Here is a 20,944-nt window from a genome sequence, read left to right as displayed (position 1 = left end):
TGGGTTGGGAAGATCCCCTGGAGAAGGGAAAGGCTACCAAATCCACTCTTCTGACCTGGAAAATTCCATGGACTGTATAGTCCATGGGGTCACAAAGAGTCAGACATGACTGAACGACTTTCACTTTACTTTACTTTATACAAGGATGACACATAAACCATTCCATATTTTTATAAAGAATGCATATCACTTTGTTTGTATATCTGAGACTTAACACATTTTAAATCAACTATACGTCAATTAAACACTTAGTGGTTAAAAAAAAACTAAGGCTTATCTTGCTGAATTGGGTGTATTTATCACATTTTTTACTTTTATGTGGTCACAAATTTACAAACCAGGTACTTATCTGAAAAAAAAAGAAAAAACAGCTAGAGTAAATTGGTTAATGTTTCCTGTTTTTATTTTCTTAAAGCATTTATTTATTATTTAATTTTTGGCTGTGCTGGGTCTTTGTTGCTGCGGAGAGCATGTGCAACTCACTGGTTGTGGAGCGTGGGCTCCTTAAATTGCGATGGCTTCTCTTATGGCTGAGTACAACCACTGGAGCACAGGCTCAATAGTTGTGGTACATGGGCTTAGTTACTCTGGGGCATGTGGGATCTTGCTGTATCAGGGATCGAATCTGTGTCTCTTGCACTGCAAGGCAAATTGTTTACCACTGAACCACCAGGGATGCCCCTCTTGTAGTTCTTAAAAATGAATTGATAAATGCTTTGTTCTTTGTTTCTTTGGAGCAGATTGCTCCTGTCTTGCACAGGGGGTGACTCTTGGTGCATCAGTCTTCATTGTGATAATCTGCTAAGTGTTTATCAAACACGGAGAAGGCACTGGCACCCCATGCCAGTACTCTTGCCTGGAGAATCCCATGGATGGAGGAGCTTGGTAGGCTGCAGTCCATGGGGTTGCTAAGGGTTGGACACGACTGAGCGACTTCCCTTTCACTTTTCACTTTCATGCATTGGAGAAGGAAATGGCAACCCACTCCAGTGTTCTTGCCTGGAGAATCCCAGGGACGGGGGAGCCTGGTGGGCTGCCGTCTATGGGGTCGCACAGAGTCGGACACGACTGAAGTGACTTAGCAGCAGCAGCAGTTTATTAAACAGTCATTCTTTTCCTGGTTCCGTGGCTTTGTTTTGTAGTGTTTCTGTCATTTTGGTCTCTTGATTTTCTGTAATAATTACAAACTTAATTTTGCTTTTCATCGTTCCTCACTATTTCTTCCTAGTTGTTTTACCTTCCCTCCCTACCTTTCTTTCCTTCCATATTAGAGTCATTCCTTTGTTTTTGAGGCATTTGAATTTGCTTGAGATTTAGAATTGTGGTGGATATCCATTTTATGGTTGCTTTAGGTATTAGCTTTTCTGTCACTGTTATTTTAGCATTTTGTTCACACGTTTTTTCTTTTGGCTAATCATTTTTGCAGTGTCAATAAGCTGCCGTTTTCCTTATAGTCTTATTGACTTATTCATTCAGCAAACATGTATTACATGCTCTATCTGTGCCCCAGATCATTCTAGATGTTACAGGGAGACTAAAGCCCTCCAAGAACTCAGTGTATTGGTGGTAGTTGAAAACGTAGAAGTGGAGGGGGGTTTCTGAGAGAGAACAGCAATCTGCAGAAGGCAGCAGAAGAGGCATAGAACTGTGGGAGGTAACCATGTATGAGGACACAGGGAGAGGACTTCCCTGGTGGTCCAGTGACTAAGACTCTGAGCTCCTAATGCAGGGGGCCTGGGTTCGATCCCTCCTCAGGGAACTAGATCCCACGTGCTACGACTAAGACCCGGTGAAGCCAGATAAAAATAATAGTAATAAAAAAAAAGGACACAAGGAAAGAGTAGAATTCATCAAAGGAGGCTTAGGGTGGACCCTCGAGGGATTTGGTAGCTTAGAAACAGTGTGTCATGGAAGGTTAGGAAAGTTTGGGATTCCGAATCATCTTTGATCTGAAAGGGATTTTGTGATTAAGCCTTAGATTTCCAGTAAGGAAAGTGAGGTGGTGTGACATGGTTTTCTGGGGAAAAACGGTGGTAGAGCAAAGTCCAGAATAAGGAATTTCTTGATTCCCAGCTTGGTATTCTGATCTCTGTGTCTTGGTATGAGACTCTTCTTTGTTTCAGTTATTTCTGATAGGGTTTCATGTGTCTGTCTATGAAGCAGGCACTTCTCTGTACTTTAATTTGCATCATTTCCCCAGCAGTTTATAGCTAGTCTTTAAAAAAAAAAAAAAGTCTTTAGGCGTTAGAGCAGAGAACGAGACCCTTAAAAGCTATTTAAAGAGATAACCTTTCTTCTTTATCTTCATGACATTATATTCTCTGCCAGGTGGTTCTCAAAGGAGTTTTACAACATTATGTTGATGAAAAGGAGAGTAGTTACATATAAAGTACTGTCATTTGTTCTACAGATCTAAGTCTAAAACCATATTGCTTCTTTTTCTAGAGGAGTAAATTTTAGTATAGCAACATTAAAAGTTTCATTATCTGTCTTCTATTAAATATATGGGCTTCTCAGGAGGCTGGGTGGTAAAGAAACCACCTGCCAGTGCAGGAGATGTGGGTGCAATCCCTGGGTGAGGAAGACCTCCTGGAGAAGAAAATGACAACCCACTCCAATATTCTTGCCTGGGACATCCCATGGACAGAGGAACCTGGTGGGTTATAGTCCATAGGGTTGCATATGACATTTGATATTTAATAAAGTTTGTTTTATTTTAGAGACATATATTTAAGTGTGTCATGATCAGATAACTTCTAGTGAGAAAAAAGCAGATTAATATTTAAGGAATTTCTGAAAAGTTGTGGCTTCCCCGAATTCGTTGATTGTCCTCTTCTGAGATTGCACAACTATACAAGTTTTCTTGGAGATTATATTTGAAGCATTCTGAAACAGTTTGTAAAAAATTATTGAAGATAGAACTCTTTTTCTTGGAATATTTTCTGATTTATTAAGAAATAGTTGCTTGGGACTTCCCTGGTGATTCAGTGGTTAAGAGTCTTTACTCCCACCGCAGGCAGCATGGGTTTGACCCCTGGCACGCGGAACTAAGATCCCACATGCAGCATGGGACGACCAAAAAGCAAGCAAATAAAAAAACACCTATGAAATTAGTAAAACAAGTCAACTAAATCATGTATTTTGAGAGCAGAATTCTTATACTTTTTAAATCTTGATTTTTATATGATATAAAATGTTTTATTACTAGAAACTTTATCCTTTTCATTTATCCATTTCATTTCCATTAGGTTTAGTATTCAGTTCAGTTCAATAGCTCAGTCGTGTCCGACTCTTTGTGACCCCGTGGACAGCAGCATGCCAGGCCTCCCTGTCCATCACCAATTCCCAGAGTTTATTCAAACTCATGTCCTTTTTACTAAATCTAATTCCATTAGACTTAGTATTTTATACAGCTTTGAGTATAAAATAGGATTAATAAAAGATTGCTCTTATCTGGCTTTATTTCTGCAGAATCATTTCCTGCTCTGAAAATGAATAAATGTTAGATAAGAGTACAGGAGGCATTAAAAGTTATTTTCATCTCTTCTGATTCCTTTGACATTCATAAATTCATTTTTTCCCTCCTTCCTGTGCTCTTGCCTTATTTAACAGTTAAGATATTAAAATCAGAACCTCTTTTGTAATACTAAAAAAAATTGGATATTAGTTTTAAATATTGATAGTGGCAGAGGTGTATTCATTTAATGATTAAGTAAAGGATATAATGAGTATAGGAGCACCCAAGCTTCTCCAAGGATTGTCATGGGGATAGTGGGGTAGGGATGATGTGTTGGATGATCAAGCCCCAGATTGCATAGATAATAGGAAAAACAGCTCATCCTTATTCAGTTTAATGGAGTATTACATGAAGACATAGGTCTGTTGTTACCTAGGGTACAACCGCATGCAAGCCATTATATATTAATCTGTGTAATAATTGTATATCAAAATATACAAATTGTCATAGTGGCTCCAGCAATCTAAGTAGTGAGCTTTTTGCAATAATATTGACCTGAGGAAATAAAGCCCTGAATTAGGAAGATTGTCATAGGAATGAACTGAATGGACAGATGATAAATATTAAGAATATATAAATTATATGAGTTAGACACTGTAGGATTCAAACTTGACTGTGCATCAGAATCACTTGGAGTTTGTTAAATTGCTGGGTCTCACCTATACAATTTCTGAACAAGTTGGTCTGGAATGGAGCCTGAAAATTTGCATTTATGACAGATTCCCTGGGTGATGCCGATGCTACTCATTCAGGAAGCATGCTTTGGGAATCACTGCCATAAAGCTCTATAGACTCGTTCCCATCCTCACATTCCCTGTGTGCAGTAGAGAGTCAATGCTAGCATAAAAGAAATGAGCAAAGTGTTCTAATTAAATTAAATAAAATATTTTATTATTATTTTTTAAATAAAATATTTTAATTAAATGTTTCTATTTAAATTTTTTTCTGTTTTTTTTTTTTTTTTTTAGGCCAAGTGATGGTAGTAACAGTAATTCAACATGTAATATTGAAGTTACAAACTCGCTGGATATTGAAGAAAGCATTTGGTCCCCTAGGTTTGGATTGAAGGGCAAAATCGATGTTACAGTTGGTGTGAAAATACATCGAGGATGTAAAACGAAATATAAGATAATGCCATTGGAACTTAAAACTGGCAAAGAATCAAATTCTATTGAACACCGTAGTCAGGTATAATAAGAAAATTGTCTGAATATGTAATATGTTTAAATTTTTTAAATGTTTAAAAAGTAGTCTGCTTTATATATTTTGATTTAGTTCAGGTAATTTTTAATTTAACCCAGTGTTTCCTAAATGTAATTTACCACAGAGTTATTATTTTCATGTAACATCTACATAGGATACTCTTTAGGAAACAGCAGTGTAAATTCTTTCATTTTTGACTTTTAATCTGATTAAACTGATTTTTATTTAAATGAAATATAGAACTAACTGAATCTTACCATTATGTTAAATTCACGTTTTTTAAAAATCATCTTCTCTTTGGTAAATATAACAATCTTCTGTTGGCCTTCACAATTGCCTGAAATATTGTATTAATTATAGTGAGTTAACAAATCAAAATAATTAACATAAAGTTATGTGTTTTTTTCTAATTATTTCTGATCCCTCTGCCAACCTCCACATTAGCAGTCTATGGTATGTCCTAGATGGCACCTGCCTTCAGTACTCTTGCCTAGAAAATCTCATGGACGGAAGAGCCTGGTAGCCTGCAGTCCATGGGGTTGCTAAGAGTTGGACACGACTGAGCGACTTCACTTTCACTTTTCACTTTCATGCATTGGAGAGGAAATGGCAACCCACTCCAGTGTTCTTGCCTGGAGAATCCCAGGGACGGGGGAGCCTGGTGGGCTGCTGTTTATGGGGTCGCACAGAGTCGAACATGACTGAAGCGACTTAGCAGCAGCAGCAGCAGACACTTTTAAATAAGCAGATAGAAGCTTCCCTGGTGATCCAGTGTTAAGACCCACACTTCAATGCTGGGGCCTTGAGTTCAATACATGGTTGGGGAACTAAGAGCCTACTGAATTGTATAATCAGGGATTAAAGAGATTTTTCTCTTATTAAGTCTTTCTTGTCATTCTTACTTATGTAACAAATACCAAAGGTAGAAAAATTAAATTTCCCCTATTAGAAGACTCAAATATTTCACTTTAGTAAAACAGATATAGCTGAAATTATGAACAAAGACTTGGTTAGATTAAAGCCCTCTTGAGAAAGGAAAATCATGTCACGATACAAGAAAAGTTGTTTTGGAAGTCAAAGATTTGAAGAAATGTGTTCTATATATAATAGAGGCTGAAAGTTTTCACTTGTTTAAGGACATGTTTGATTGAACTCACTTTTGAATGCTAACAGAAGAGAAATATAAAGGCATTTCAGTGTCTAAAGTGGTCTAGATTCCAAGACCTTTTTTCTAAGGCCACTGCTCTAAATTAAAGTGCCTTCAAGACAAACAATATTATTGTATTTAATTCTGTTTAGTTGGAACTTTTATCTTTGCAAGATGAGAAGTTGCAGGAAGAACTTCTAAGAATATAGTTGTATTTGTTGTATTTTTAAAATGAGAAAATTGATTTGAACAAGGCTCAAACAAATATACTGGTGTGTATATTGCATATTCAGGGTGTAAGAAGCAAGCAGACAGAGAATTATTGTAAATCATTGATATATATATAGGTATTGTGGGTGAGGAAAGATAGATTTCTCATCTTATGGGGTTTGACTTTCTCCACTTTGGTAATGCAGAAAAAGCTTATGTTATAGACTAACTTCATTTAAGGAGGATTTTTATTTTTTAAGTGGGATTATATTCTAAAAATTCATTTCTAAGTTAGAAATTTGGCATTTGAAACGTATTTTCTAAAGGAAAAATATTATATGGAGCTGTGATGTCTAAACCAGCTCACAAAAACCTATTTAACTTGTGAAATAGTTGAATTAAACCTGTGATATAATTGAACTATAATAATGTTGTAAAATTTCATTCCCGCTTCCTTTTATCATTATATGAAGGGAATGTCATTCAGATATTTTTCCCTTTTAATAAATCCCAGAAGCAGAGTCCTCTTCCTTCTGCCTCGGTTCCTGTGTAGGGAAAAATTAACATGGAAGGACCATTAATTTGGATTGACTCTCTTGGTCCACAGCCCCAAGACTCATAAACCTTGTCATTTATGAGTTCATTTTAATTTTTAAAAATTTTATTTGGTTACCTATGCTGTATCTTTGGATACCTATACCATATTCTTGGGCTTCCCTAGTGACTCGGATGGTAAAGAATTCATCTACTGGAAACCTGCGTTCAATCCGTGGGTTGGGAGGATCCCCTGGAAGAGGGCATGGCAAGCCACTCCAGTATTCTTGCCTGGAGAATCCCCTGAAAAGAGGAGCCTGATGGGCTATAGTCCATGTGGTCACAAAGTCCATGGTGGGCTATAGTCCATGGGGATACAACTGAGCACCTAAGCACAGCACGTGCTGTAACAGGCAACACAAGCAGAGTGCCTGTAAGAAGGCCTCCCAAAGCATGTTACATAGGTTTAAATGTTACTGCTAATGTGTTTTCATGAACTAAAGAACTACATCTAACTTGTCTTAGATGGTTTCTCTGAAGAGCGCCACATAAACCTAATGCACTTAATGCCACCTTCTGTTCTGGAAAAAGCAGTAAACTCTGTAGAGTTAGTCTCGTTTGGTTATCACAGTTACTATGACATAAATAATATGCATTTTATAGTGTTTAATTCACTTACTTATTTTAAACAGGGAAAATAGTGTCTAATGACTGTTAACTTCAAAATGTAAAACATCTCTTAATTTCTCTCATACGTTTATTGGAAACCTAAACATTTACTATCTAAGAAAAATTCTAAATATTTATTTTTGTCTGTAAAGTGAGAAATATATACTATGTTTGTTTTGTGGAAATTAAATAGTTGGCATTGAATTTATTGTATTACCTGTACTGAATTCAGATCGTGTTATTTTCAAAATGGAAATAATTTAATTGACCTTTTGATTTTGAAATTATAATATGTATTCAGAATTCCCTGGTGGTCCAGTGGGTGGGACTCTGTGGTTTCACTGCCCAGGGCCTGAGTTTGATCCCTGATGGGGGAACTAGGATCCTACGGTCATGAGGTAGGGCCAAAAAAAAAATTTTTAATATATATTGACTGTAAAACATATATGGAAATATAGAAAAATATTAAAGTTTTACTTGACAAAATGTACTTTGTTTTCACAGCTTGTTCTGTATACACTGCTAAGCCAAGAGAGGAGGGCTGACCCAGAGGCCGGCCTGCTCCTCTACCTAAAGACTGGCCAGATGTACCCTGTGCCTGCCAAACATCTTGATAAAAGAGGTTAAGCTGTTTTCTTTCAATTTTATTTCTCAGGGTTTTGTTTTTTCATTGTTTTTTCCCTTTAACTTTTGCTGACACACATTTATACCTGACAATCAATCACTGTGCTTGCTAGGCCTAAAACATTTTGTAATTTATAAGTTGTGGTACTTTTCAAAAAAAAAAGAATTTTGACAGTGTACTATATAATTGAAAACATTATTAACTTTTTTATTATATAAGTTTTTTTTGTGTCATATTTTAGATTCCACATATAAGTGATATCATATGGTATTTGTCTTTCTGACTTACTTCACTTAGTATGATAATCTCTGGGTCCATGTTGCTGCAAATGGCATTATTTAATTCTTTTTTATGGCTGAGTAGTATTTTGTTGTTTATATGTACCACATCTTTATCCATTCCTCTGTCAATGGACATTTAGTTTGGGATTAGCAGATGCAAACTGTTATGTATACGATGGATAAACAATAAGGTCCTATTGAATAGCACAGGGAACTATATTTGATATCCTGTGATAAACCATAATGGAAAAGAGTATGAAAAAAAATATATATGTATAACTGAATCATTTTGCTGTACAGTGGAAATTAGCACAACATTATGAATCAATTATCCCAACAGTATGAATCAATTATCCCTTAATAAAATAAAATTTAAAAAACCTTCCTATACAAAACTTTATTTTAAACTTCCTATCTTATATTTGAGACACTCAGTTCAGTTCAGTCATTCAGTCGTGTCTCACTCTTTGCGACCCCGTGAACCGCAGCACACCAGGCCTCCCTGTCCATCACCAACTCCTCCTGGAATCCACCCAAACCCATGTCCATTGAGTCGGTGATGCCATCCAACCATCTTATCCTCTGTCGTCCCCTTCTCCTCCTGCCCTCAATCTTTCCCAGCATCAGGGTCTTTTCAAATGAGTCAGCTCTTCCCATTAGGTGGCCAAAGATACCTAATGCACCAAAGGCACCTAATGAGACACTCTAGATAGCTGTATTTTCCCTAGGTTGTTTAAAAACGTTAAAAACTTAATCAAGTGAACCAGAATTGAAAGAAATATACTAAAATGTTAACAGTGGTTATTATTCTGGTGTAGTGGGATACATGAATGTTGCTCCTTCCTTTTTATGTTTTTGAATCTGAAAGTTTTGCTTACATGTAATGGAAAAGATATATAATAAATTTTAATTAATTCTTAGAAAACACCCATCCATTTTTTCCCCCCACAGAATTATTAAGGCTAAGAAATCAGATGGCATTCTCCTTGTTTCACCGTATTAACAAATCTACTGGAGAGAAGACAGAGCTTGCTCCTTTGCCACAAATAATTGAGGAACAGCAAACCTGTAAATACTGTTCACAGATGGGCAACTGTGCTCTCTATAGCAGGTAAACACTGTCTTCTGAAAGTATTAATTCCAGTTAAGTAAGCACTCAACTCAGAATGATTTAACATTTTTGGCTGGTCTGGCATTGATGACTTCATTTTGGTTATTTAAAACGAAGGGAATAGGAAAGAGAAAAAAGCATAGTTAGTTCATATTACATAACAAGCCTATTTCTTTGGAGAAAAATAGAATGCTTTTAAAACTTTTTCCAAAAGTGGATATTTTAATCTTGCGGCATACAGTTTCTGAGGAAATGAAATAATTGTAGAACTTATAGGATATAGTTAAAGATGTAGTATAGGCATTGTAACTTTTCTTAAATGTTATTTCAAGAAATCTTCCATTTTTTAGTTGATATTTTAATTTCAAACCTTTTGTAGTTCAAAACTGGGAAATTGATTTTTTTAGACAATATAATCCAGTAGATCTGTCTTGATATAATCCAGTAGATTGTCTTGTTTATACTTGTATATTTTTCTACATATGGCAAGTTTATTAGCTGTCTTATGAGCAGTTATATGTATTTATACCTTCATTGAGCTTCCCTGGTGGCTCAGATGGTAAAGAATCTGTCTGCAGTGCAGGAGACCCAGGTTTGAACCCTGGGTCAGGAAGATCCCCTGGAGAAGGGAATGGCTACCCACTCCAGTGTTCTTACCTGGAGAATCCCAGAGACAGAGGAACCTGGCGGGCTGCAAGTCCATGAGGTCACAAACAGTTGGACACAATTAAGTGACTAACACACGTACATACTATCATAGGCCAGTGAGAGTCTTGGAGGACGCAAGAAAGTGGTTAGATGCAAATTCAGACTAGGAAACAAGATCAAATCAGAACCAAACTTCTAATTCAGCCTGAAAATTCATATAAAGGACTTTTAAAAGTACGGTTGACCCTTAAACAATGCTGGAGTTGGGGGCGCCAGTCCTCTCTGCAGTCGAAAATCTGAGTATATCTCATAGCTGGCTCTCCACATACAACTGCGTGGTGAGCCAGGATTGAATACAAGGTTTGTCCACATTCTTGTATTCAGCCAATCTTGGATCGTGTAGTGCTATTTACTATTGAAAAAAATCCATGTGTAAGTGGATCCATAGAGTTCAATTCATGTTGTTCAAGAGTCAACTGTATTGGATCAAAAGATCTCTTAATGGCAAAAACCATGAACTTGGGAAATTTGGGACTATAATACAGGCACATTTTTTTGACACCTTGTTTTACTCTCCATGTTTTCTATGCTATCCTATAGCATATTTGCCCCTGAAATGACTTTTTTTAAAAAACTGGGTGCTGTGGTTGTAAAGTATGATGATTGTCACATATGTGTACTTATTTTAGAAATATCTCATTTCATAGCCAGTGAAATGTTTTATATGCATCTCTGACTTGGAGCTTTATCTTTAGGGCGGTTGAACAACAGATGGAAGACAGTTCAGTCCCGACCAGCATGTGGCCCAAAATAAAAGAAGAAACCCAGCATCTCAAGCCTATACACTTAGAGTATTTTAGCCTTTGGTGTCTAATGTTAACCCTGGAGTCTCAATCAAAGGATAATAAAAGAAATTACCAACATATATGGTTAATGCCTGCTTCAGAAATGTAAGTGGTCCATTTAATACAGTAAAACTTAAGTAATGTGGATTAGCCAGTGGGATGAGATTTGTGATTCATAACAAATACAGGTTAAGGACCATGTTAAAGGCATGAAGTTTCATATATTCATGCCAACTCCAGATGGCTGTCAATGAATTTTTTTCTAAGAAGAAAACCATTGTTATTTTTAGTAGATTAAATATACCTCAAGAAATCTTATTTTAAAAATTATTAGTAAAGTTACATCCTTTTTCATCAATGAAAAGAGTGAAAAACTTGAGTATATCATAAGGTGAATTTTAGCATATTGACACAGTAGAAATTAATGAAGTTTTACTGAATATTTTAAATACTACAGTATTTTAAAAGTTTTTTAGTAAGTTTTCATAGAGATTCAAATTCTCTAAAGCATGTCAATATTGTATTTTGTGAGGTCTTTTTTTTTTTTTACAAGTTAGTTATAAAGTTATAATTTTGTGCATTTTGCATAGTATTTTTCTTCAGTAATACTTAGTTGTTTTTGACCCATTCTTTTCTTTTCAGAGTGAATCTTGATAATAATGTGGCTTGAGACCTAAGAACGTTATTTCTTTAATACTAGACTTTAACACAACGTGCCATCACAAGTGAAGAAAGTTGAAGTCATTTTCAATAGACTACATAAGTATAGTAAATATGTCAAATGTGTGCGCCAGCAGACTTCTGCAGTGTAGTATTATAGCAGTGCCCGAGAGACTGTAAACGCTTAATGCTGACTTCTGAGACACAGTGGAATTGTCAGTGTGCTTGCCATTGTTTTAGTAAGAATAATTATAAATTCTCTAGTAAATACTTGGTGATGGACAGGGAGGCCTGGCATGCTGCGATTCATGGGGTTGCAAAGAGTCAGACACGATTGAGCGACTGAACTGAACTGATGTTACTGCTTCCTTCACTTCAGGTTCAGAGTTAGATTATTATGATTTGTCTTCTGTAGTGTTAACATGTGTCAGAACAGGAGGTGGGGGTGTCAGTCAAGAATCAAAGTGCTGATAAGCATGTTGTTCAGAAATCCTCCCTGTGGGTACAGTGAGGGGGATTCTTCCCCCCTCAAAAAAAGAGGGGAGCTCTCTAGCACCTGCTTAGAGATCTGGTGATGAGAGGTTTTTGTTTTGTTTTTTTGCCTTGCCACGCGGCTTGTGAGGTCTTAGTTCCCTAACCAAGGATCAAACCCATACTCACCGCAGCGGGAGTGTGAGTATTAACCACTGGACCACCAGGGGAGTCCCGAGAGATTATTATTTTTTAAATAGTATTTATTTATTTATTTGGCAGCACATGAGACCTTCCGACTTCATTGTGGCATGAGGAATCTTTCGTTGCGGCATGTGGAGTCTAGTGCCCTGACCAGGGATCAAACCCAGGTCCCCTGCATTGGGAGCTTGAAGTCTTTGCCATTGCACCACCAGGGAAGTCCTCTGCGAGTGTATTTTAAAATTAATTTCTCTTTTTCTTTCTCTTTCATAGGGAAGAGAGTGGCAGCTGCATTGGGAGCCTGATTAGAATAGAACATGTAAAAACAGTTTGTGATGGACAGTATTTACATAATTTCCAGCGTAAAAATGGAGCCATACCTATCACAAATCTAATGGCAGGTGACAGAATTATTTTAAGTGGAGAAGAGAGAACATTGTTTGCCTTGTCTAGGGGATACGTGAAGGAGATTAACTCAACAACAGTAACCTGTTCATTAGACAGGTGATGAAATGTTCCCTTTTTGGGTGGGGAGGGTAAAGCTTTATTGATAAGTAAACATATACCATACAGTTCATACATTTAAAGTATACAATTTAATGGTGCTTAGTATATTCACCCAGCTATGCAGTTAGCACCAAAATCCATTTTAGAGCATTTTCATTGCCCCTGGAAGACTCCCTGTACCCTGTAGTCACTCCCCCAACCCCTGGCAACCACCAGTTCCCTTTCTATATTTATAGATTTGCCTTTTCTGATTCATACACTTAAGTGGTCTTTTGTGACTGGCTTTTTTTACTTAACATACTATTTCTGAGGTTCATCTTCATATAGTAGCTTGTACCAGTGCTTCATGCCTTTAAAAAAAAATTTAGATAAAATTCACATATCATAAAATTAACCATTAACCATTTTAAACATGCAGTTCAGTGTGTGCGTGCTTAGTCACTTCAGTCGTGTCCGACTCTTTGCAACCCTCTAGATGTAGCATGCCAGGCCCCTCTAATCATGATGATTCTTCAGGCAAGAATACTGGGGTGGGTTGCCATGCCCTCCTCCAGGGGATCTTCCTAACCCATCGATTGAACCTGAGTCTCTTATGTCTCCTACTTTGGCAGGCAGGTTTTTTACCACTAGTGCCACCTGGGAAGCCTATATAGTTCATTGGCATTTAGCAGTTATCCAACTGCTGAAGTTTTGTTTAGTACATTATGTTCCCTAGTAGTAATGTGGACATGTGTGTGTGGGTGTGTGCTCAGTTGCTAAGTTGTGTCCGACTCTTTGTGACCCCAGGGACTATAGCCCGCCAGGCTTCTCTGTCCATGGGATTTTCCATGTAAGAATTCTGAAGTAGGTTGCCATTTCCTTCTCCAGGGTAGCTTCTCAGCCCAGGGACTGAACTCACATCTCCTGCATCTCCTGCATTGGCAGGTGGATTCTTTACCACTGAGCCACCTGGGGAGCCCCATATGGGATGTAATCTTATCTAAATAATTCTCACAACCACATGTGTAGCAGGCGGGACAGATGTCCTGTGTTGGCTGTAACGCTTATTTCTCCTCCTCAGCCCTCTGGTGCTCACCATTTTGTTCAAATTGCTTTTTTCCATTTATAGTTGTGATATAAAGTATAAATTAAAACAAAGTAAATTAATTTAAAGAAAAGTATTAAGTAAATAGTAGAATAGTTGGTATGAAAATTTGTGATAGAAGCTAATATCTATGTTCGTTAATATCCATATTCTCCTCTTCCTGGACCCCCAGCCTTCCTTGCATTTAAGTGCAGGCATGCGTCACATTTCTCAGTGGATGGAGATCAGTAATTGGGATCCAGAGAGTAACTGCAGTGGAAATATCCAGGCTTGCTCTCCAGTAATGAGTAATCCTGGTTAAGCAGTAACCAGCCCTAGCCCGGGTTTCATGATATTGGAGTATAAGCCGTGATATTTCTGCTGTTTCTTAGGAGTCCCTTCAGTCAGTCCTGTGAGGTATTTATTTAGTACCTAATATGTGTTAGATACTTTGCAAACTCTTGAAGAATTTGTAGTCTTGTGGATAACAAATAAATATATATTTCAGTCTAATAGGAAAAGTGTTTGAATTAATGGGAAACAGGAGAGGCATTTAACCCAGTTTTAGGAGGCTCGGGGAAGGCGAGTGAAAAGGGGTTCTAGATGTTCATCCTGTGGGGGAATGTTAGCCCTGTGAAGCAGTGTGGGACGAGTATACCAGACACAGGGGACGGGGTGTGGGAAGGCCTGATGGTGTGAGGTGGGGGGTTCTGCAAAGTGTAGGTAGTAATTACTTTCTGGAATGTAAAAGATAAAGGAGTTATTGGAGAGGTCAGGTCATAGAAGGGTTTATATACCCTGTTAAGTGAACAAAAGAATGATAATCAGATTTGCATTTTCTCTGTGAATGCACTGTGGAGAATAGAGTTAATCAGAGGCGGCAACACTGAAAGCAGAGGAACCAGGTGCCTGCTATAGTGGCCGAGGCTTGAGGTGATTGAGGGCAAGGTAGTTTTGATGGAGAAGGTCGAATGCCTTTGAGAAGTATTTGGAAAGTAAAATTGTCTGACACTGAGATCCTGATTGGATCTGCAGGGTGGGAGAGGGAAGGATCAAGACAGTCATGTAGATACAAGAGCCATTACCTAAGGTCAGGTCCACAAGAAGAGGATAAGGCTTCAGCAGGGATAAAGAGTTGTTCAGTTTTGCAAACTTTGACTGCCTGAGTTTTAGCTCAGTGGAAAAATCTTGCTGCTTGCTGGACATTCAAAGCTGAAGCTTGGATGAGAAATGGGGTAGGAGAGGAATGTTAGGTCAGGCCTGGTGATGTAGATTTGGGATTCAGATGGAGGCATGGGACCAGTGGGGAAATGACAAGAAAGAACGGTACAGAGGACCATGGAAGGGACCTCGGGAACATCACAGGTTAGCCTGACAGAGGAGTGGGAGAAGCCTTTGGGAAAGAGACATGTACTCCAGGCCTGAGGAGGCAGGGGCCATATGCTCAGGATCCTGCTGGGGGTGGTGAGCCCAGGTTGAAGTTCAAGGAAGGCCAAGTGAGTTGTCAGCAGATGTTGCAGGTTTTGGATTATTAACTGCCTTTTTTATTATTATTATTTATTTATTTGGCTGCTCCAGGTCTTAGATGCAGCAAGCGAGAGTTTTACTTGTGGCATATGAAGTCCTAGTTGTGGCATGTAGGATCTGGTTCTCCAACCAGGGATTGAACCTGAGCCCCCTACGGTGGGAGCTCAGAGTCCCAGCCACTGCCTTTTGCCTTCCCCTGTTCTGTTTGCTCACCAGTCCAGGGCCTTAGCCTGCCTTTGGTTGGCAAGTATGTATTAGGGGCTGGTAGCCATTTTCATAGTTATTCTGGCCCATTTACTTTTTACTTCTTTTTATTTTTGGTTGCACTGGGGTCTTCATTGCTGTGCGTGGACTTTGTCTGGTTGTGGAGAGTGGGGCTACTCCCTAGTTGCACTGTGTGGGCTTCTCACTGTGGTGGCTTCTCTTGTTTCGGGGCACGGGTTCTAGGTGCAAAGGCTTCAGTAGTTGCGGCATTCGGGCTCAGTAGTTGGAGCTCCCGGGCTCTACAAGTGAACTCGAGAGCACAGTCTCAGTAGTTGTGGCGCATGGGCTTATTTGTTCTGCAATATGTGGAATCTTCCCAGACCAGGGATCAAACCCATGTCCCTTGCAGTGGCAGGAAAATTCTTATCTTCTGTATCATCAGACAGCAACGCATTTCTTATACCGACCCACTGACTATGTTAAATGAAAAATATTCACATACATATGTTTTGCTGTTTCAGGAACTTGTCAGGACTCCCAGAATCAACTTTGTTCAGATTGGACCAGGAAGAAAAAAATTGTGATATAGATACCCCATTAGGAAATCTTTCTAAACTGATGGAAAATACTCGTGCCAGGTTTGTAACAATAAATGAATCTGAATATCACTCCATTTTCCTGAGGAATATTATAAAAAGCACTTTTTTTTTTGCTTTTCAGCCAAAAACTTCGAGATTTAATCATTGACTTTCGTGAACCACAGTTTATATCCTACCTCAGTTCTGTTCTTCCACATGAGGCAAAGGACACAGTTGCCTGCATTCTGAAAGGTATGTTATAATCAACATGCCTGTGTCCATTAATTTTTCTTGGTTCTATTTATAATGTAATCTATATTATAGTCCAGTATCTTAATAATTTATTAAGCTTCTAATTATGGTTTTTAGACAGCATCGCTTTAGAAGTAGTTTACATGTGACTTTTAATATCACCATGATATTTCCTTACTTTGAGAAGACTATTGAAGAACAGACTAGAACACAGGCTGCTTTTCTTATAGTTAAGTTGCTCATTGAAAATTCAACACTCTTATTCTTATTATTTTTAAATTTAAATGTAGGTTTGAATAAGCCTCAGAGGCAAGCCATGAAAAAGGTACTTCTTTCAAAAGACTACACCCTCATCGTGGGCATGCCGGGAACAGGAAAAACAACTACAATATGTACTCTCGTAAGAATTACTACTCTTTTGCTTAGAAACTGGGTATTTAAATCCATTTCTCTTCAGTTCAGAGAACGTGATACCGGATGTCAAAAGGGCTGAATTTCAAATCAAAATGTCTTTGTTTCAAACTAAGAATGACATGAGAAATAGAAAAACTAAACTATTATAACTATTACCATACATTACCATACCATTACAACCAGTAGTTGTAATCATCATGTATATACCTTGCATTTAAGATTGTCTAAAATCTCTGTGTTTTTCTTCACTTTAAAAAATGACAAGTTGTACGAGGAGGTTGAAATAGATTCTTTTTAAAAAAAAAAATTATTTATATGTTTGGCTGCACCAGAGGTTAGTTGCAGCCTTCAGGATCATTAGTTGTGGCACGTGGGATCTGGTTCTCTGACCAGGGACCGAACTCGGGCCGCCTGCATTGGGAGCACAGAATCTTAGCCACTGGACCGCTAGGGAAGTCCCTGATACAGATTCTTATTGAATTTTTTTTTTCATGTCAGTAAATTTCTGAGCAGTCTTAGAATAATGATGATGATGGCACCACATATTTACTGATTGATACTTTGTGCCAGGCACTAGTTAAAGTTTATATGTACTCAATTTTGTCATGATATAATTAATATATTGGTAACATATCATTGATAACATGATAATAATGCCATGTTACTTTCATAAGACATTTTGGCTTTATAATTTTTTAAAAAGTTACTTTGGGGAATTCCTTGGCAGTCCATTGTTTAGGACTCTATGCTTTCACTGCCAAGGTCCCAGGTTCGATCCCTGGTGGGGGAACTAAGATTCCTCGAGCTGTGCAGTCAGAAAAAAAAAAAGGCAATGAAAAGTTACTTGGCTTGGCTCTTAGATATGCTTCCTGTTGTTTTCTAATTCTTTTTGAAAAATATAAATGTTAAAAATTATCAGGAGCTAAAAGTAATGATCTTTTCCATTCTTTTGTTTATTAATAGGTAAGAATTCTCTATGCCTGTGGTTTTAGTGTTTTGTTGACCAGCTATACACACTCTGCTGTTGACAATATTCTTTTGAAGTTAGCAAAGTTTAAAATTGGATTTTTGCGCTTGGGCCAGATTCAGAAGGTACATCCAGATATCCAAAAATTTACAGAGGAGGAAATTTGCAGATCAAAGTCCATTAAATCTTTAGCTCTTCTAGAAGAACTCTACAACAGTCAAGTAAGTACAATTATTGTATAATCATACTGACAGTAATTTTTGCTGTCAGAATGAGGGGAGAAATGGCACTTTGAGAAATCCAGTTGCATTGACTGAATTTGCAGATTCATTTATATAAACCATAAGACCAGTTTATGAGTTTATAGTTTGCTCTTTGATTCTGAACTGAAACAAGGTTTCTGGTCTATTTTTCAGGGCTCCCATCTTCTAGTTTAAAATATCCTGGTAAAGGAAAACTGTTTCTCTCTACTCACACTTCTGACACTAACTATGTAGAGTTAGTGGAGGCTCCACAAGTTAAGGGCAGTCCCACAAGACTGTCCCCTACTTCAGTTCTGAATTGCAAGTTCAGATCTCCTGTGCCCATTTTGGGAATTCCTATGTCTTCCTCCTTGGGTTCCATAATTTGCTTGAATGACTCACAGAATGCAAGAAAGTCACCTTATTAGCATGAACTCAGGCATGGTTAAAAGGGGCTTATCAGTCTGCCCTTTGGAACTCTGAGGAGATCTAGGAGGCTGAAGCTTTTATCCTACAAATAAGAAATGAGGGACCTAGAAAGGCTTTTTTGCCCAGGAGGGCCCCATAAAGTCCTGCTTGGTTTCATATATCGTATGTGATCTTTTGGGATTGGAATTTTTCACTTAGAATGTTCCAAATGTCTGAAATCTGGGATATGTGAGGCAAAAAGAAAACCCAGGGAACAAACTACTATGCTGTTCCTCATGTCCCAAGCTCTCCAGCTGATTTACCTTTTCTCTACCTTTCAGAGGCTTTATAGTTTTATATATAATGTCTGGGGTTTTTAGTTGTACTTTGTGGGAGGGAAAAGTACTCCATCTTCCCAGAAGTGAAGTCCTAGTTCACATTAAAAAAAAAAAAAAAAATCCTTAACTTACTGCCTCTTGAAATGTTCAGATTTCCATTTTGATAGATATAAACTTGAGCATTGTTATTGTGTCTGGAAAATTAACTTGATTTTTAAAAATTTAGAAAAAAAAAGTTTGCATGTTGTAAGTGTTTCTAAATTAAAAAACATTGGGGATTTCTGTTTGGGAGCACAAAGAGCTCTTTTTTGATCTTTTAATTTCAAACATGGGAAAAACAAGGTTTATTTCTTGGACATATTAAATACCTGATCTATTTTTTTTTCTTTGTGTTTAGCTTATAGTTGCAACAACATGTATGGGAATAAACCATCCCATATTTTCTCGTAAAACTTTTGATTTTTGTATAGTGGATGAAGCCTCTCAAATTAGCCAGCCTGTTTGCCTAGGGCCACTTTTTTTTTCACGGAGATTTGTGTTGGTGGGGGACCATCAGCAGCTTCCTCCCCTGGTGTTAAACCGTGAAGCAAGGTAAGTAGACATTAAGGTTTCAGTTTTAAACTAGATACTTGTTTAAGGGACGCTTTCAGTAGACTGATAATCCTGAATTTGATTCGTTGACAGAGCTCTTGGCATGAGTGAAAGCTTATTCAAGAGGCTGGAGCAGAATAAGAATGCAGTTGTACAGTTAACTGTGCAATACAGAATGAACAGGTATTTGTAACAGTGTCAGCTATGAGTGATTTTCATATTTGTGTTCATCACCAAACTAAAATTATTTTTGTAATTCCCTTAGTAAAATTATGTCCTTAAGTAATAAACTGACGTACGAAGGAAAGCTGGAGTGTGGATCAGATAAAGTGGCCAATGCAGTGATAAACCTGCCTAACTTTAAAGATGTAAAGCTGGAACTGGAGTTTTATGCTGATTATTCAGAAAATCCTTGGCTGATTGCAGCATTCGAGCCAAACAATCCTGTCTGTTTTCTTAATACACACAAGGTAAAACACACACACACAAACTAACATTTCCTTCGTTCTTCTCCGTTTGCCCTATCATTTAAATTCCTCCATTTCAATAGCGATTGCTTCATTACAGCTTATGAGTTAAAGCTAGTCTGCTTCTTGTGCTTTCACACAAAAGAATCTTTTTTTCTACAGATTCACTATCTTTGGGAGGAGGTTTATTCTGGTGATTGATATAGATGTCAAATTGTTTTGAAGTAGGAAAGCTAGAAAGTGAACGCAAGTGTATAATTACATTTCCTAGAAAAGTAATTGGCATTGATACTGTCAAAAGTTTGGGTTTACAAATGGACAGAAGGTAAGATAAACTGATGTTCTTTTCAGGACCTTTAAAAAAAAAATAGACTTTATGTTCCAGAGCAGTTTTAGGCCCACAGCAAAACTGAGCTAAAAGTAACAGAGATTTCCCACGTGTCTCCAGATCCCACATATGCACCTAAAGACCTCTTTACGAATTTATCATTAAAAAATCTGCACAAGGACTTTAAATGACTTGGTTCTTATTTCTAGGAACTAAGAATAAAGTTTTGACTCTGTGTTCCTACAGTTTGTTTTCTATACTGCTTCTCATTATTGATTTGGAAATCTTTACATAGGTTCAACATAAGTTCAAAATATAGGCATCAATTTGATCTATGTATATCATTCTTAATATAATTATATATTTTGTTATTAAGATGGGTGGAGTCAACGGTTATTAAAAATAGGGCCTTACCATTGATGTACCATGCTGGAATTTTCATTGTCTTGGACGTTGCTCTAGTGTTTCAGAATGAAGAATCATTCTCATAAATGACTGCTTTTATATTTTTATGTAATTAAAATTTTTATTTTATTTTTTATTGAGGTATAGTTGATATGACTGCTTTTATAAACCACAACTCTAATCTGTTAGTTAGAAGTTATAATTATTAACCTCACCAGTGATTTTTAGATTCTTTATTTTTGCTACTCACATTTCCTATCTCTTGGCATCAGGATTCCAAATAAGTTATATTAAAATTAATCAAGGTGATGTAGGGGTGATGTAGGAGCAAAATAATCCTTTAAAATTTTTACTAGGGGTGGTGGAACCTGGGGAACTTTATGGCTCTATTATTTGTATAAAAAGTAACAAGAAAATGGAAAGAACACAGATATTGGAGCCAGATCTAAGTTGAATCTTAGTGCCACGGTGTATTGTAAGGCTTGGGCAGGTTACTTATCTCTTCTGGCCTTTGATGCCTATAAAATGGGG

General features: G+C 37.4%; 1 protein-coding gene across 2 annotated transcripts in view; it reads left to right on the top strand.

Moving 5' to 3' along the window:
• Positions 1 to 20,944, top strand: part of DNA2 (DNA replication helicase/nuclease 2) — a 39,216-nt gene that overhangs the window by 12,373 nt on the left and 5,899 nt on the right. For both annotated transcript variants that reach the window (XR_011564600.1, XM_019954154.2), the window contains exons 6-17: positions 4,486 to 4,705; positions 7,785 to 7,902; positions 9,138 to 9,297; positions 10,701 to 10,895; positions 12,396 to 12,626; positions 15,945 to 16,061; positions 16,144 to 16,253; positions 16,544 to 16,653; positions 17,631 to 17,855; positions 19,020 to 19,213; positions 19,307 to 19,396; positions 19,479 to 19,683. Coding sequence is in view for 1 of the 2 variants with exons in the window: in XM_019954154.2 (XP_019809713.2) it covers positions 4,486 to 4,705; positions 7,785 to 7,902; positions 9,138 to 9,297; positions 10,701 to 10,895; positions 12,396 to 12,626; positions 15,945 to 16,061; positions 16,144 to 16,253; positions 16,544 to 16,653; positions 17,631 to 17,855; positions 19,020 to 19,213; positions 19,307 to 19,396; positions 19,479 to 19,683 (1,975 nt within the window). In the remaining variant the exon portion in view is untranslated. The remainder of the gene's footprint in view (positions 1 to 4,485; positions 4,706 to 7,784; positions 7,903 to 9,137; positions 9,298 to 10,700; positions 10,896 to 12,395; positions 12,627 to 15,944; positions 16,062 to 16,143; positions 16,254 to 16,543; positions 16,654 to 17,630; positions 17,856 to 19,019; positions 19,214 to 19,306; positions 19,397 to 19,478; positions 19,684 to 20,944) is intronic.

Source organism: Bos indicus, chromosome 28 (assembly GCF_029378745.1).
Source record: "Bos indicus isolate NIAB-ARS_2022 breed Sahiwal x Tharparkar chromosome 28, NIAB-ARS_B.indTharparkar_mat_pri_1.0, whole genome shotgun sequence".
Taxonomy (NCBI): Eukaryota; Metazoa; Chordata; class Mammalia; order Artiodactyla; family Bovidae; genus Bos; species Bos indicus.
This window is presented reverse-complemented; position numbering and strand designations above follow the sequence as displayed.